At 36.4% G+C, this 19003-nt stretch overlaps 1 protein-coding gene and 1 non-coding gene across 2 annotated transcripts; one reads left to right on the top strand and one right to left on the bottom strand.

Moving 5' to 3' along the window:
• The first annotated feature begins 16152 nt into the window (after positions 1-16152).
• LOC140010618 (uncharacterized) lies at positions 16153-17079 on the top strand. The gene is made up of 2 exons (XM_072057922.1): positions 16153-16478; positions 16659-17079. The coding sequence occupies exons 1-2, from the start codon at positions 16153-16155 to the stop codon at positions 17077-17079; spliced, it is 747 nt and encodes a 248-aa protein (XP_071914023.1).
• Positions 16504-16610, bottom strand: LOC113719807 (small nucleolar RNA R71). Its single transcript, XR_003455049.2, has one exon. It is a non-coding gene; the product is annotated as a small nucleolar RNA R71 (small nucleolar RNA).
• Positions 17080-19003: the final 1924 nt, after the last annotated feature.

Here is a 19003-nt window from a genome sequence, read left to right as displayed (position 1 = left end):
GTTTGAGACATAGTATTATTTTGTTCACAATTTAGATCTGGCCACCAGTATAATGCAGGATCTTCACTTTGCTTATCAGATTCCTAGAAGATATCCAGCTGTTGTTTGAGACTGATATTAATTAATAGTGGATCAATATTTTGTTGGGCTATTGTTGACTAGGAGATGCATTACTAGTTATGGATTTCAAGATCTTTTCTTCAGAGAACATGAATTTGATGTAGTTTTTCATTGTCTAATGCACACCGTTAAAGAGAAACTGATGTTCTTGAAGGGTTTCATTTGCTTTGCCACACTAGGGCGTTGAGGGTGAGCAATTGAACGATCTGCTAATTCACATTGAAGTTGTGGCTATCAGAGCAGCACATTTGATTTCTATATCTTGGTTTGCGAGAGATGATGAAGAGGTTTACAATGAAATGGAATTTGAAATTTCTCAATTGCTGTACAAGAAGATTGATCCTGTTGATCTCCAAGCCCAAGAAACTTATATCCATATCCTAACTGCTTCAAAGTTGTCAAGATCATCACACAATTTAGCTCTTGAGGAGAACAGGAATCTGGTGGCCAACTTTATTGTTTGTCTCCTAGATTATATTATGGACCTAATATCGGTTAGTAGTTTTCTCATGGAATGTCAAATGCTAAAATTCTATGATGGAGTGAGATTCCTGAGTATCCTTCTTAGCCAGCTGCAAGAAAGGTTCAATGAGCTACATGACGAACTGAAGGATCTTATTGGAATTGTGGTCTCTGATGCAGGAATCGTGACTTTCTCGCTTTCTGTGAGTGAAATGAGAGAAGGCTTGCCCAAGGAAACAGATCTCTTGAGTTTATTATGGGAGAAGTTACACAAATTTATCCAGTTACATCATCATCATTTATGTTTCTATGGACCAATGAGTTGGGCTCCATTGATCTCCTATTCAAAATCTTGAGGAAATAACATTTTCAGAGAATTGTTTAGTTACTCCAAAGGATCAAATCCTCATAGTCCAAGAAGATCTTATATTCTTAAGATTATTTGTACAAAGCATTGTGGAGCAGCGTAACCAATATGAAAAACTATAAGATGTTTGGAATCCTGCCATAGAGTTTGCATATAAGGTAGAGTTAGTGATAGAATCTGTTGTGGCAGGGTATAAACCTGAATGTTTGGATACTATTGCTGGAGATATCAAGATTGTGAAGATCGTTATTCAAGAAAATTTTGTGATTTGAACATTTTCTTGATGCTTAGATCTAAGGGAGAATCAATTTCATCTGAGTCGCATGTTGAAGTGGTGATCATTCATGTCTATTGAACACTAGTAGATTTGGAAGAGAAACAACTGTTTGAGATTCCACTCTTTAGGTTAGCTATATTACTACGGTACAACTTGTATCTGTTGAATCAATTCATAGATAAAGCTATTCATGTTTCTTAACAGCAATTGTTGGAGTTTCCGGCTATGGTGTGAATTTGGTGCTGTAACTTCATAATTGCCTATTGTTCTTGTCAAGAATTAATAGTCAAGAACTAGTTATTTCCACATTCTCTATCATGCTATATGCCTAATGTTCTTGTCACTGAATGTCTGATATTTTACATCCATATGCTGAAGTATTCTTCAATTGTGACGACCCCACCTCCCCCTAGGGCGTACCCCAGGGTTCAGCGGGTCGCCTGCCCAGCTCTCGCCAGGACTCACTCACTATGGAACTCAAATCATGTATATACATCCATAGACAATAGATGCTCAAGTAAAAGATAAGAAACTTCTACACACCAGAAGTCTTCAAAGTTTTTACCATTCAAGTACAAACATCGAATATACAAGGGTTCTCATTCCTCATACCACCAGCCCGTGCCAAGCACTAGGGCGAGAACCATTACAAGGCCAAAGAACTAGATCAACTAGACTATACAGAACGCTCGTCCTTGCTCGCCTTTCCCTGCTAAGGAAAACAATTGACGTGGTATGAGCTAAAAAGCCCAGTGAGGTTCTATATATATAAACAAGTAATTAAACAAGGAACATTAGTCATGTAATAACATTTAATCCAGAAAACATGTTCAATATAAAGCAATGATAATACATTCATTAAAAGGATACAGGCTCACGAGGAGCTATTTGTTTGTTCGTTCGTTCCCCTGACATTTCTCCTTATTCCTCCAATCGTTTGAAAATACATTTTTTTTTGTAAGTAGAATCCCTCGTTCATCCTTTTGTTCGTTCATCCCCTTTTCCGGACGTTGACCGGACTCCACCCATCCGGACATTGGCCGGACTCCAAGATAATACTCGAGTATACCAAATTCACCCAGGTTCCTAATCGCTCGACCGAGTCCGCTTCTGGCTCGAGACGACCGGTAACAAGGGCAAGGGCCCAGTTCAGCCAAAAGGCTTACATTCATGCGCAACTAGTATTTCAACATTTAATCACCGAAAATTTCATATTTATTTAGGTCGAGTGCGATAAAGTACACACTCACCTAGGAAAAGTTCATTTTAAAAATCATAGAAAACAAGTAACATGTAATCAAATAGTCACAAATAACCACATAGATCCAACAATCCACATAGTCATAGGAACAAAACGTATATAGAACACTCACCTATTTACGCACAACAACGTGCAAAATATCCTTCCGGATATTATCTTTAGTCACCGAGAAAACCTAAGATTAAATGAAAAGAATATTACCACTCATTTGTCACAACCAATTAGGTGCAATCAAAGAGACTCGTCGCATGATGAGTAGAACGTATAAAAAGACTTTAAAGTGGAACGTGGACATTTGGACTCGTGGATAAAAATAACTAGGGTTTCATAGACCACACATAAAACCAACTCAAAAGGGTTATAAAATTTTCTAATGGAAACACTTGAACTAAAGACAAATCAAAATCCAACTAGATAGACTAGGAAATACCATTTTCGGAATCGTTTATGTGGTTGAAACTTATCTTATATTCAAGTAAATATTATAGACTAATTGTCTTAATGAAATTCATGAAAAAGAGAGGACAAAATACTCAAGAAAATCCTAAACTACTCCTCTTTATTTGGTAAGAGTAAGTAAACATTTGGAGTTCCAATTGAAGAAGGATCATGTTTTTAAGATGGAAAAACGGTCATAGTATTTTACAAGTTCAAATAAACCTTAGCTTTCGGGCGAAAATTTGGGTAGCATGCCCTTTGTGTTTACCTAATTTTCCAGCCATTTTGGCTTCATTATTTTTCCTCAACCACAACCCAACATCACACATAAGCAATTCAAGTCAAGAGCCGTTCCATAGGCTCACAATATCATAAGAATAAGAAATACAGAAATAACAAGTGCAGAAATTCAATTTAGCAAAAGACAGATTTGACGTATGAAAGCGGAAATAACTTATCCGAGGCTACGCTTATCGGATTAAGACGCAACTTATGCCGTTTCGAAGCTAAGACACAGGGATACAATGTTCATGAAGGTCACTTAGTCCAGTTTCTAATGTAACTTGGTCAAATTCTCAAATTACTAAACCCGAAATCAATTCATCGGCTGTTTAAATGCATTACACTGTAATGGACATATCTCAGAGTACACAAGTCCGAATCAGGTTTTCTTAGAGGCATTTGAAAGATAATTCAGAATACTACAACTTTCATGTTTTGGCAAAAAGCTAAATCAGAATGAATACTAGTCAAAAAACGTGATAAACTGGACTTAACTGATGAAACGGACTGCTGGGAAATTTTTAAAACAGTGAGGGTATTTTGGACTTTTCACATCCTACGTTGCTCCGATTGAGCTGAAATTTTATAGGCACCTATAAAACACCATTCTCTACAACTTTCCTTCTTTGAACTAAGGCCAATTCGGCCTCTAAGATAAGGCTACAAAACCGGACAGAAGTGAAACATGAAATTCCAGAAATCTGGAAATTCTTGAAATCAAATGCTAATTTCTTTATTTTTGGCTTGCTTCACCATCTTAACTTCCCATATTAGACTTTAAACATCAAAGCCCCAAATTTTAAGCACTAGAAAAATCATAGGAAAGCTGAAAAATATTCCAATAAAATGGAAAATCATGACCCAAGCCTCTATTTCACCACATACCTCAATAATTCAACCATATGTGACATATTTAGCAACTAATCGTGAATTTAATCGGAGAGTCAAGGTTCCAGCATGTATACCTTTCCAAGGAGACTAGAAACAAGTGTTCAAGGCCTTTGTTCCTCAAGAAAATTACACCGGTAGGTAGCCTTTGTGCTAGATAACAACTTAATCGGAGTAGATTTGCGCGAATAGAAGAAACTTTTCAAGATTTGGAGAAGAAATGAAGGAGAATGAGATGAACTCTCTTTGTCTCTCTCTCTCTCTCTTATTTCGGCCAAGATGCAGAATTAATGAAGGAAATTAAGCTAAGCTTGTGTTATAAGAAGGTTGGAAAGCTAAGGATTAATTCTAGCCACAAGTTTGGCTAACACTTGGACTAATCTTGACCACAAATTTTTCTCTCTCTTGTTGCATTTCTAACCTCTAATTTTCGGCCAATAGGAGGGCTAAGAGGGGGAAGATATTTTGCTCCATTAATGATAAACTTGTATGGCAAGAAAGTGGTGGTCAAGTGGTGGTTCAAACGGTAGTGCACGGTACACGTCGGTGTGACGCGTTTTCTCTTAAATCGCACGTACTAGGGTTTTTACTTCCAATTCACTAACTTTTTATCATTGCTTCTAACCACATATTATTTCTCACTTAAAAGTCACTCTTAAGCACCAAATTTGATCCTTACTCGGTACCGGATAATTATACTGCGGTTACACGAAAAATCCGATTTCACCTTGAATTGAAAACGAATAGGAAAACCCTAATTTCCTATGGTCATTGGCACTTTTCTAGGGTGATTGAACCATGGATAACATGAAATAATAATTTCCAAATAATTTCAAATAAAAGGGAATTTTTGAGAAAAATGCAAGGAATTTGCGAGTCCTCACACTCTCTCCCCCTTAAAAGAATTTCGACCTCGAAATTCCAACTTGCATTAATCAGATCAAAAAAATAGTTCTCGAAAGTTGATCACGTACTAAGAATCATTTCAATCTCACCCCAAGGATCTTTTGGGTTACAATATTTTCCAGACTCAGCTAAGATGACCCCGTCCGGTCTCTCACGTCACTTCCTAGTCACTCGATGTCCGTAGATTTCTTATATTCATTTTAGTCGAACAAAGCCTGTTCATATTCCAAAATACAAGTCTCAAGTACTTAGCAGCGCCTCAACTCTAGAGTACTCAGGCACAAGAATCCGAAATAAGATAATTCACATCTCGAGCTGCAGTCTCAAGAGCAAACTATCTACAATCGAAATTCCTACCTGACGTACCTATCTATGGTCCTCAGATACCATGAGAAAGATTTAAGGCCGATAACATTTATGATCCATAACTTATGCTCGAACGAACACTTAATCCTTCATACTTATTCACCACTTAGTCCAGGCTCACTCCGCGCAAAGACCACGCGAAGCAGCTATAGGTTTTATCCCTCAATTGCTTACCTTTCAAATCAAATCAAATCCCACAGTCCGGCATCCCAAACTTTAAGCCTAGGATACACTACAGAAATCTGAAGCCTAAGCTCTGATACCACCTGTGACGACCCCACCTCCCCCTAGGGCGTACCCCAGGGTTCAGCGGGTCGCCTGCCCAGCTCTCGCCAGGACTCACTCACTATGGAACTCAAATCATGTATATACATCCATAGACAATAGATGCTCAAGTAAAAGATAAGAAACTTCTACACACCAGAAGTCTTCAAAGTTTTTACCATTCAAGTACAAACATCGAATATACAAGGGTTCTCATTCCTCATACCACCAGCCCGTGCCAAGCACTAGGGCGAGAACCATTACAAGGCCAAAGAACTAGATCAACTAGACTATACAGAACGCTCGTCCTTGCTCGCCTTTCCCTGCTAAGGAAAACAATTGACGTGGTATGAGCTAAAAAGCCCAGTGAGGTTCTATATATATAAACAAGTAATTAAACAAGGAACATTAGTCATGTAATAACATTTAATCCAGAAAACATGTTCAATATAAAGCAATGATAATACATTCATTAAAAGGATACAGGCTCACGAGGAGCTATTTGTTTGTTCGTTCGTTCCCCTGACATTTCCCCTTATTCCTCCAATCGTTTGAAAATACATTTTTTTTTGTAAGTAGAATCCCTCGTTCATCCTTTTGTTCGTTCATCCCCTTTTCCGGACGTTGACCGGACTCCACCCATCCGGACATTGGCCGGACTCCACCCATCCGGACGTAGCCGGACTACAAGGTAATACTCGAGTATACCAAATTCACCCAGGTTCCTAATCGCTCGACCGAGTCCGCTTCTGGCTCGAGACGACCGGTAACAAGGGCAAGGGCCCAGTTCAGCCAAAAGGCTTACATTCATGCGCAACTAGTATTTCAACATTTAATCACCGAAAATTTCATATTTATTTAGGTCGAGTGCGATAAAGTACACACTCACCTAGCAAAAGTTCATTTTAAAAATCATAGAAAACAAGTAACATGTAATCAAATAGTCACAAATAACCACATAGATCCAACAATCCACATAGTCATAGGAACAAAACGTATATAGAACACTCACCTATTTACGCACAACAACGTGCAAAATATCCTTCCGGATATTATCTTTAGTCACCGAGAAAACCTAAGATTAAATGAAAAGAATATTACCACTCATTTGTCACAACCAATTAGGTGCAATCAAAGAGACTCGTCGCATGATGAGTAGAACGTATAAAAAGACTTTAAAGTGGAACGTGGACATTTGGACTCGTGGATAAAAATAACTAGGGTTTCATAGACCACACATAAAACCAACTCAAAAGGGTTATAAAATTTTCTAATGGAAACACTTGAACTAAAGACAAATCAAAATCCAACTAGATAGACTAGGAAATACCATTTTCGGAATCGTTTATGTGGTTGAAACTTATCTTATATTCAAGTAGATATTATAGACTAATTGTCTTAATGAAATTCATGAAAAAGAGAGGACAAAATACTCAAGAAAATCCTAAACTACTCCTCTTTATTTGGTAAGAGTAAGTAAACGTTTGGAGTTCCAATTGAAGAAGGATCATGTTTTTAAGATGGAAAAACGGTCATAGTATTTTACAAGTTCAAATAAACCTTAGCTTTCGGGCGAAAATTTGGGTAGCATGCCCTTTGTGTTTACCTAATTTTCCAGCCATTTTGGCTTCATTATTTTTCCTCAACCACAACCCAACATCACACATAAGCAATTCAAGTCAAGAGCCGTTCCATAGGCTCACAATATCATAAGAATAAGAAATACAGAAATAACAAGTGCAGAAATTCAATTTAGCAAAAGACAGATTTGACGTATGAAAGCGGAAATAACTTATCCGAGGCTACGCTTATCGGATTAAGACGCAACTTATGCCGTTTCGAAGCTAAGACACAGGGATACAATGTTCATGAAGGTCACTTAGTCCAGTTTCTAATGTAACTTGGTCAAATTCTCAAATTACTAAACCCGAAATCAATTCATCGGCTGTTTAAATGCATTACACTGTAATGGACATATCTCAGAGTACACAAGTCCGAATCAGGTTTTCTTAGAGGCATTTGAAAGATAATTCAGAATACTACAACTTTCATGTTTTGGCAAAAAGCTAAATCAGAATGAATACTAGTCAAAAAACGTGATAAACTGGACTTAACTGATGAAACGGACTGCTGGGAAATTTTTAAAACAGTGAGGGTATTTTGGACTTTTCACATCCTACGTTGCTCCGATTGAGCTGAAATTTTATAGGCACCTATAAAACACCATTCTCTACAACTTTCCTTCTTTGAACTAAGGCCAATTCGGCCTCTAAGATAAGGCTACAAAACCGGACAGAAGTGAAACATGAAATTCCAGAAATCTGGAAATTCTTGAAATCAAATGCTAATTTCTTTATTTTTGGCTTGCTTCACCATCTTAACTTCCCATATTAGACTTTAAACATCAAAGCCCCAAATTTTAAGCACTAGAAAAATCATAGGAAAGCTGAAAAATATTCCAATAAAATGGAAAATCATGACCCAAGCCTCTATTTCACCACATACCTCAATAATTCAACCATATGTGACATATTTAGCAACTAATCGTGAATTTAATCGGAGAGTCAAGGTTCCAGCATGTATACCTTTCCAAGGAGACTAGAAACAAGTGTTCAAGGCCTTTGTTCCTCAAGAAAATTACACCGGTAGGTAGCCTTTGTGCTAGATAACAACTTAATCGGAGTAGATTTGCGCGAATAGAAGAAACTTTTCAAGATTTGGAGAAGAAATGAAGGAGAATGAGATGAACTCTCTTTGTCTCTCTCTCTCTCTCTTATTTCGGCCAAGATGCAGAATTAATGAAGGAAATTAAGCTAAGCTTGTGTTATAAGAAGGTTGGAAAGCTAAGGATTAATTCTAGCCACAAGTTTGGCTAACACTTGGACTAATCTTGACCACAAATTTTTCTCTCTCTTGTTGCATTTCTAACCTCTAATTTTCGGCCAATAGGAGGGCTAAGAGGGGGAAGATATTTTGCTCCATTAATGATAAACTTGTATGGCAAGAAAGTGGTGGTCAAGTGGTGGTTCAAACGGTAGTGCACGGTACACGTCGGTGTGACGCGTTTTCTCTTAAATCGCACGTACTAGGGTTTTTACTTCCAATTCACTAACTTTTTATCATTGCTTCTAACCACATATTATTTCTCACTTAAAAGTCACTCTTAAGCACCAAATTTGATCCTTACTCGGTACCGGATAATTATACTGCGGTTACACGAAAAATCCGATTTCACATTGAATTGAAAACGAATAGGAAAACCCTAATTTCCTATGGTCATTGGCACTTTTCTAGGGTGATTGAACCATGGATAACATGAAATAATAATTTTCAAATAATTTCAAATAAAAGGGAATTTTTGAGAAAAATGCAAGGAATTTGCGAGTCCTCACATCAATGCCACTCAGCAGATTTTATGCAAATCTCCTATCCAGTGCAGCTCCAGCACATACATTGAGGTATGCTTCTCTAATTATTTTCTCTATAATACAGTTAAGAGTACCACAGGCTAAGGCTCTTCTGTCAGAAGAAACAGCTCAATGATTTAAGCATTTCTTTTCTATTTATTTTGTCTTCTTTTGTTCTTGGACTTTTTTTGTTCAGATAAATCCTATGGAGAATTGAACAAAGCTAGTTCAGAGTATTTTATTTTATAACCTTAAAAATGTTACAGCAGAGAATTCATGAAGACATCTAATAATACTCCCTCCAAAACCATAACTGAATGGTAATTTGCAAAGAAGACGAATTGCAGTGATTTCTGTATTTATTCTTTTAATATGTAATGCTTTCTAGACACAATAATATCAGCATTGGTTTTATTACTGATATAAATATGCAAGTTCTTTAGCCTGCAAAAACTGCAGTAATACAATGTATTGATAACAGACAATTTGGCAGAGATTTTGGTTGCACATCTTGCCTGTAGTTCAGTATTCTTATGATTTCTAGCCAACATTGGTGGTACTTGTGGTCCTACAGTCGATCTCATTGTGGAACAGCTTTAGTGGTATTTATAACTAACAGAAAAATAAAAATACGTTTCAAGTCAAAAAGGCAATAAAAGATCTTCTTGTAGAATTATCAGATTCCAGATCTAGGGAAGTTAAGGTTACGATTGAACTTAAAACAAATGGATTATGGTTGAAGGAGATGTGATAGGTTGTAATTTTATCATTTATTTTTGTAAGAATCGAAAACAACCTAAGAGGGGATGAATTAGGTTAATTAAAAACCTAATTAAGTTATGAGCACTTTTTTGTTCAATATGAAATTTATCCTCTTTTCTAAGTGATCACATAATGAATCAATTAATGAATGAACAAAATCACTTGAGAGAAGTAGAAGAGATAAGCAAGGTAAAGAGCACGAACGTAACAATAAGTAAATAAAAAGGAAAGAATTGCAAACCAATTGACTATCCAGTTCCTCTTGACCTTGTAAATTAATTCAAATAAGCTTCTTCAAGTAGATAAATTACAATCACTTTTGTGTACAAAGAAAGGTTCACCTTCTCCTTGCCCCGAACTCCACTCGGTCAAGTTAGGAAGTTTTACTATTCCTCAGGACAACTCTCAAAAAGCTACACTCATGAAGTATTCACTCACAAATAAAAAACTTACAATGAACCTCACACCACTAAAACTACAAATCTTCCTTGGAGAGTGTTTTCTCACTAAAACTACTCTAGATCTTTTGTATCTTGAGTGTACAAAAAGTTATTTGAAGATTCTGACCATACTCTATTTATAGGAGACCAAGAAAGTGCTTCATTAATGCTTCCAATGGATAGAAAGTAGCTAAACAGTCAACTAGCCGTTGGAGTATCGGACGTCCTGTACTACTCAAGCATGCGTCCGAAAGCAGACAGTAAGTTTGCAAAATTTTCTTCTATTCTATCGGACGTCCAATATTGTTTTTGTGAGCATCCGACAGATTTCGTCGAGTTTGAACGATCCTATCGGACGCCCGATGGTTGCGTCTGATCGAGGTTAGTGAGTCAAGAAAAATATCTTATTTTCTTCGGACGTCCGGTGGTGGATTTTTTCATGCGTTAGAAGTTGCGCAATGATTATCGGACGTCCGATCCTGTCATTACAAGCGTCCGACAGCTTTCAACAATCTTTGTCCCTTTCAATAGCACTTGATTTTTGAATTTGATTTGCTTCAAAACTGAAGTATATCTGTAAGAGATATTAGTACCATCCATATGTTTTATAAACATCAAAAGATAGAGACTAAGATTAACAATCTCCATCTTTTTGATGATGACAAAATAATGGATGGAAGAAGAAATAATTGAGTCATAAGCTCCCCCTCAATCAATGCATCAAAAAAATTTTTAAGTGCCAAACTTATAATATCAGAAAACTCCCCCTTTCACATAACATCCATTTCTCCCCCCTTTTGTCATCATAAGATGAGAATAAAAATCAGCAATAATAATCCAGGAACAATAATAAAGAATTTAGTATTCCAGAGAAATGATATTAGAATTCAACAATCATCAACATACCAACATTTACCAACATATCATAGAGAATTGATATCAAAAGAAGTATCAAACAAAGAAATAACAATTAAAATAATTATCAAAACAAATCATCATTAGATCAGTATCATTCATTTCTCTCCCTTTTTATCATCATAAAATTCAATCATATTCAAAAATACCAAGGAAAACTCAGTTCAAAATATCAGAAACATCAAAAGAAAATTACAAAAGAACATTATGAATAAGAATCTCATCGATCTTACCAATATCTTCTATTCCAATTGTTTTATTTTAAATGTCACTTTGTTACTAGACTTTGACTCGAATTTGATGAAATGTGATGGATCACCGGTCATGTATCTTGAGCACCCACTTTGATTTCTTAGTAATGTTCATCAGATTCACCTACTCAAGAGTTCAAGAACTAATATTTGGTACCCTTTAATTTTTGAATCCTTGATAGTTAGCATCATGTCTAACTACCCATATGCATTGCATGCCTTTTCTCATGTTTTTTCTCACATAGCAATCACTTTTCATGTGACCTTTTTGACAACAAAAATTGTATATAATCAAAGAGTTATTTATAAGAATAGGTTTAATAAATCTTACTTGTTTTCTCTTATAAACAGCAAAATCATTTACAGCAGAATTTATCTTCTTCTCATAAGTGTCAAAATGAGGTTTTGTTCCATTTTCTTGAAAGCAGTTTTGTTTCTTATATTGGACTAATTCATTTAAATTATCCATTCTTCTTTCCAGATCATTTTGTTCTTCTTTGAACATTTCATAAGACCCTGTTTTTCTATCAAGCTTATTTTATAAATCAATCTCATTTTTTTTCAAGAAATCATTTTCAATTTTCAGTTTCTTGTTTTCTTGAAAAAAGCATGTATTGTTTTGAAAAAAAAACTAATTTTGTGTTTCAATTCCATGTTTCTAACATAATATTCTTTCAAACTATCATGCAATTTTTTAATGAAAAATTCAAGATCATCATTAGTTTCATCATCACTATCAAATTGCGAGTTATATGTTGTTACCTCATCATCTTTAATGGCCAAGAAAATCAATTGAGCAGATTCATCTTTCTCTTCAATTTCACCATCGGAATTGCATTCATTCCATGTGAATTGAAAGTTGTTGAACCTTGGTTTTCTTTTAGCTTTCATCTTCTTCATTGGACACTCACTCACATAGTGTCTAGGTTGGCCGCATTCAAATCATTTATTATTTTGCTTTTTATTGAACTTTTGCTTCCCTTTTTTTCTTGTATTGCTGAATTCATTTAGGAATGAGTTGCTGTTTCTTTCTTTTCTGAACTTTCGTTTGTTAAGAATTCTCTTGAAACTTTTTGTGATGAGAGTTAGATCACTATCATCAGCTTCCGTATCTTCTTTATCTAGGGAGGTAGAATCATTTTCATCTTGAGATGCCTTTAGAACCATGTTCCTTCTTACTTTCGCATCCTCTTCCTCTTGCACTTTGGACTTAAGTTTCAGCTCATAAGAGGTTAGAGAATTAATAAGAGATTCAATAGGTAAGGAATTTAGATCTCTAGTTTCCTCAATGGCGGTCACTTTACTCTCCCAATCCTTTGATAAAGTATTCAGAATTTTTCTGTTTTTCTCACCTAGAGAGTATTCTTTTTCCAGCACCTCTAAGTTCTTAATGAGGTCATTGAATTTACAATACATCTTATCAATATTTTCATGAGGTTCCATCTTGAACGATTCATACTTGATAACCAGAATAGATTTCTTTTGTTTTCTCATATTCTCACTTCCTTCATAGACTTCTCTAAGTTTGTCCCAGATTTTTTTAGCGGACTTACACCTTTTGACTCTAATGGATTCATTTGAATCTAAAGCACAATATAACACATTCATGACTTTCGCATTTAAGGTGAGATGAGTTCTATCCACAGCAGTCAATTCATTTCTAGTTTTTGACTTAGATCTATGAGTATTTTCATCTATAAGAGAGACATCATATGGACCTTCACTAATAATAAATCACAATTCAATATCAATTGATTGTAAAAAGAAAATCATTCATTCTTTCCAACTTACATAATTTAACCGATAAAACATAGGTGGTCTAATCACAGAATGTCCTTCAAAAAATATGACATTATTGGTTATCATTATTACTCTTAAGTCGATTGAGTTTAATCTCAAGGAGACCAAATTCTGATACCAATTGCAAGGATCGAAAACAACCTAAGAGGGGGTGAATTAGGTTGATTAAAAATCTAATTAAGTTATGGACACTTTTTTGTTCAATATGAAATTTACCCTCTTTTCTAAGTGATCACATAATGAATCGATTAATGAATGAATAAAATCACTTGAGAGAATTAGAAGAGATAAGCAATGTAAAGAATACAAACATAACAATAAGTAAATAAAAAGGAAAGAATTGCAAACTAATTAACTACCCAACTCCTCTTGAACTTGTAGATTAATTCAAACAAATTTCTTCAAGTTAATGAATTACAATCACTCTTGTGTATAAAGGAAGGTTCACCTCCTCCTTGCCCTGAACTCCACTCAGTCAAATTAGGAAGTTTTACTATCTCTCGAGACAACCCTCACAGAGTTACACTCATGAAGTATTCACTCACAAATGAAAAACTTACAATGAAACTCACACCACTAAAATTACAAATCTTTCTTGGAGAGTGTTTTCTCACTAAAATTACTTAAAATCTTTTGTATCTTCAGTGTGTAAAATGTTATTTGAAGATTCTGACCATACTCTATTTATAAGAAACCAAGAAAGTGCTTCATTAATGTTTCCAATGGATAGAAAGTAACTGAACAGTCAACTAGCCGTTAGAGTATCAAACGTCCGGTAATACCCAAACATGCGTCCGATAGTAGGCAGTGAGTTTGCAAAATTTTCTTCAATTCTATCGAACGTCCGGTATTGTCTTTGTGAGCGTCCGATAGGTTTCGTTGAATTTGAATGATTCTATCGGACGTCCGATGTTTGCGTCCGATCAAGATCAGTGAGTCAGGGGAAATGTCTTATTTCCTTCGGACGTCCGATCGTGGAGTTTTTCATACGTCCGAAATTGCGTAATGATTATCGGATGTCCAATCCTGTCATTACAAGCGTCCGACAGCTTTTAACAATCTTTGTCCCTTTCAATAGCACTTGATCTTTGAATTTGATTTGTTTCAAAACTGAAAATATATCTTGAAAAGATATTATTATCATTCATATGTTTTGTAAATATCAAAAGATAAGGACTAAGATTAACAATTTTATTATTAATTTTTCCTATTACCTGACCTGATATGGATTAATTGTTAGATTCTATTCACTTTTAAAAATTTACATTTATTGCAGGGAGTAAAACGAAAATACCATAACAAGTGCCAATTTGACAGTCATCAGGAAGGAGTTCAAGTAGCAGGTGTCCAGATGTATTTTTGGAATATCAAGACGCGACTCTTTTTGGTAATTAGAGGAAGACAGCATTGGGAAAAAAGAACGAAATGTTGAAGTCTTCCTGATCGCTGGGGACTAGATTAGGAACTAGATATTAGATAGAAGTAGGGAAATTAGATTAGGAACTAGATGTTAGATAGTAGGGAACAAGCACTATGGAGGCAGAGCCTTTGAACTTTCCGTTTTGTCCTTTAGTAGATTTTTCTTCCTTCGTATGTCCAGACGAAAGTGAAGGCATTTAATCACTTCCTATAGCTTTGCTTTTTCATCAGTATTCCAACGAATTGAATTTACCCAATTGATGGCCGCAACTGTTGCTTCAATTTTGTGTGGGTTTTCGCATCCGAAATGAATTAAATCCCCTTTGTCTAGTCCAGGAACAACGGAGGTTTTGGTTTGTCTAAAAATTGTGAGATCGATTTAATTTTATCTTTTTATTTTATTATTGGTATTCGCATATTTTTTTATTACAGTACTTGTGATTATTTAATTAATTGATTGTTTTGGATCCGAATAATTAGTTAACTTGATAATCTATTGTCAATTAGGGCATTAAATCCGTAATTGTTTAATTGCCTTGAAATAGTGACAACTGGTATGATTGGATTTGTGTCAGGGGAATACGCGAGCTAATCTAAAATAACCCTGGTAGTACGTTATTTGGTTAGAATAGAGCTCCTCTAATACGTAAGGCAATTGGGGAATCAAATTTTATGGACGTACCTAGAATTATTCCTCAATTAGAGTAGTGATTAATGGACGTACCTTAATCACCGATACAATAAGGAGGGGTTGACTGACATCGTTTGTTTGTCAGTTATAAACCATTTATTAATGAATAATTGGAATTGCTTGTGCATCGATGATAAATTAGGTGAACCATTACTGAAATTATTTCTTGACTAGACCTTTAATTATTATTACCTTGATTTTAGTGAAATGTCATTTAATTTTTAGTTGGCTATTTTATTTTTAGTTGAATTGTTTTAATTATCACCCTTTATACAAAAACATCCCCTGTGTTATTTTGGAGTTCTAAAGAGACAAATACCTCCAGTCCCTGAGAATGCGACCATACTTTTCTTTTTCACAAGTTAATATTTATTTGTAAAAAAGTCATCCCATTCGGGCATATCGGATCAAGCAAACTCTTTGGGAACAAGGTGAATTAAGTAATTCATTGCACACCTAGAATTCCTACTCTAGTACTTGGAATCGGATTTTGGTAATTTTAATTGGCAAATAGATTTATTTTTATTATTGCACAGGTTTCGACACCTTGTCAATTTTTTGCGCCGCTGCCGAGAACTAGCATTAGTATTTGTTTTTTTTAAATTCATTTTTGTTCTAATTTTCTGGTATTCTTCTAGTGTATGCCTCGTTCTTCTCGTACAGATAAATTAATTTTTGACCATGAGGTAGAGAAGACCGTGTGGAGAACACAAAAAGAGATCAGACAGCTCCGAGAGGAGCACTCCAGTGCTGCATCTCAGAGACCTGAGCCGGAAGTTGAACCAACAAATTCACTTAGTGATACTTCGAGTGACTTGGATCAAGAAGAAGTCACCATGGCGAATGCACAAACACTAAGGGAATTAGCTGCTCTTGATTTAAATCAGCAACCTTTATGCATTACTTTCGCAAGTTTGAATGATAACACTCCATTTGGATTAAAATCTGGTCTGATTGATCTCTTGCCATCTTTTCATGGTTTGCCAGGTGAGGAACCTTACAAACACTTGCAAGAGTTTGATGTTGTGTGCAATAGTATGAAACCCTCGAAAATCACAGAAGAACAGATAAAAATGAGGGCATTCCCATTCTCTTTGAAGTATCACCTATCACCAGGTAGTATCACCACGTGGGACCAGTTGAAGAAAAAATTTTTAGACAAGTATTTTCTCTCGTCTCGAGCTGCAAGTTTAAGAAAGAAGATCTGTGGTATCAAGTAGCAACCAAAGAAGTCACTCTATGATTACTGGAAGCGATTCAAGAAGTTGTGCATCAAGTGCCCCCAACATCAAATAAGTGAACAGTTGCTCATACAATATTTTTACAAGGGGCTACTCTTCAGAGACAAGAGTATAATTGCTGCTGCGAGTGGAGAGGCACTAGTGAACAAGACCCCTCGAGCAGCGTGGGAGCTAAATGAAGGAATGGTGGAGAATTTGCAGCAACTTGGTACGAGGGAAGATGTCCTGATACACAAGGTGAATGAGGTTGAGACATTCTCTATCCAACAGCAGCTGACTGAGTTGACTTCTTTTGTTAGGCAAATGGCTGTAGAAAATGCATCTCAGGCTAAGGTGTGCGGGATTTGTACTGATATGGGTAATTCTACGGAGATGTGCCCAATGATTCAAGATAAAAGTGCAGAGCAAGTAAACATGGCTGGTCACGCGCCCGCGTCAAGAAAGGCTTATGACTCGTACTCGAATACATATAACCCGGGTTGGAGAGACCATCCCAACCTCAGTTATGGGGGGAACAGGTAGTCTAATTTTGTGCCAAATAGACAATAAGGGTACCAGTAGCAGTACCAACTCCGAACACCTCCACCACCGAGCTCTAGTCCATCTTTGGAAGAGATGATGAAACAACTGATGGCTACCACTGTATAGCATTAACAAAAGACGAACTCGGAATTGCAGAACTTGAAATCAAATGAGCCAGATACAATCCATGCAAAATTAGATGAATCAAATGGCCGTAACAATCAACCGTTTGGAGTCCCAAGTTCAAGATAAATTGCCGTATCAGCCTGAATTGAACCCGAAGAACGTAAGCGCGATGGCTCTAAGGAGCAGGAATGAAATTCAGGGGCCTGAACCCACGATTCCGAAGGACAAGGATAAGGAAAAGATTGAAAATAAACTTAAGAAGGAGGACAACAATGGCACAAATTCAAAGGTACTCCCGGACCCAGTCATTACAGTTAAGATTAACCCGCCTCCATTTCCTAGCAGACTGGAGAAATCGAGGAAGCAGGATAAGAAGAAGGAGATCCTGAAGGTGTTCCGTAAGGTAGAGATCAATATTCCCCTGTTAGACGCGATCAAACAGGTGCCGAAGTACGCAAAATTTTTGAGGGACTTGTGCGTCAATCGAAGGAGGCTGAGGGGAGATGAAATAGTCATTGTTGGGGAGAATGTATCAGCGGTCCTACAGAGGAACTCCCACCGAAGTATAGAGATCCAGGTATGTTTACTATTCCCTGTAGGATAGGCAACACTTTGATTAGGAAGGCCATACTAGATTTAGGAGTATAGATCAACGTAATGCCAAAATCTATCTATACTTCTCTAAACCTAGATCCATTAAAGGAAATTGGGATAATCATTCAATTAGTTGACCGGACTAATGCATACCCTGATGGGTTAATTGAAGATGCATTGGTAAAAATTAATGATTTGGTATTCCCAACTGACTTTTATGTACTTGATATGGATGATGATCACTCCCCCGATCCCTCGTCTCTGTTATTAGATAGACCCTTTTTGAGCACAGCACAGACAAAAATTGATGTTAATAAGGGTATCTTGTCCATGGAGTTTGATGGAGAAATCGTTCATTTTAATATATTTGATACGATGAAATATTCCTCAAATTCTAATTTTAGCTCTATTTTTTATTTGAGTGCTATTGACCATGCGGTGCAGGAAGTGTTTGAAACTGTTGGCAGGGAAGAGTTGGAGGTTGCTTTAACTAAGCACCTCGAGTTGGAGACAACACCTGAGATGGAGTGGAGTGAAAATTTGAAATGCACAATAGGAGCACTACACTCGTTGCCAACTACAATGAAAAGATATAAAGTTTCACCTATTTTTATTTCCGAATCTCTCCAAATGGTATTACCATCTGTGTTGAAATTGAAACCCTTGCCGAAGCACTTAAAATATGCGTATCTGGGCGACAACGAAACACTGCCTATGATTATCTCGGTCGCACTCTTAGAAACCCAGAAGGAGAAACTGATCCGAGTCCTTAGAAAGCATAAGGAGGTGATAAGATGGACCATCGCCGACATCAAGGGCATCAACCCCTTCATATGTATGCACCAAATAAGGCTAGAGGAGGATGCCAAACCAGTACGGCAAGCCCAAAGGAGGCTCAACCCTCTTATGATGGAAGTGGTGAAAAAAGAAATATTGAAGTTACTGGATGTGGGGATCATATTCGCGATATTGGATAGTCCATGGGTGAGTTTGGTCCAAGTAGTTCCAAAGAAGGCAGGAGTGACAGTGGGGCCAACTAAACGGGTGAACTCATGCCAGTGCGCAAACCCACTGGATGGAGGCAGTGTATTGACTACCGTAGGCTAAATGCCGTTACCAAAAAAGATCATTTTCTCCTCCCTTTTATTGATCAAATGATTGAACGTTTAGCTTGTAGGGCTTGCTATTGTTTTTTGGATGAATT

Source organism: Coffea arabica, chromosome 7c, assembly GCF_036785885.1.
Source record: "Coffea arabica cultivar ET-39 chromosome 7c, Coffea Arabica ET-39 HiFi, whole genome shotgun sequence".
Taxonomy (NCBI): domain Eukaryota; kingdom Viridiplantae; phylum Streptophyta; class Magnoliopsida; order Gentianales; family Rubiaceae; genus Coffea; species Coffea arabica.
This window is presented reverse-complemented; position numbering and strand designations above follow the sequence as displayed.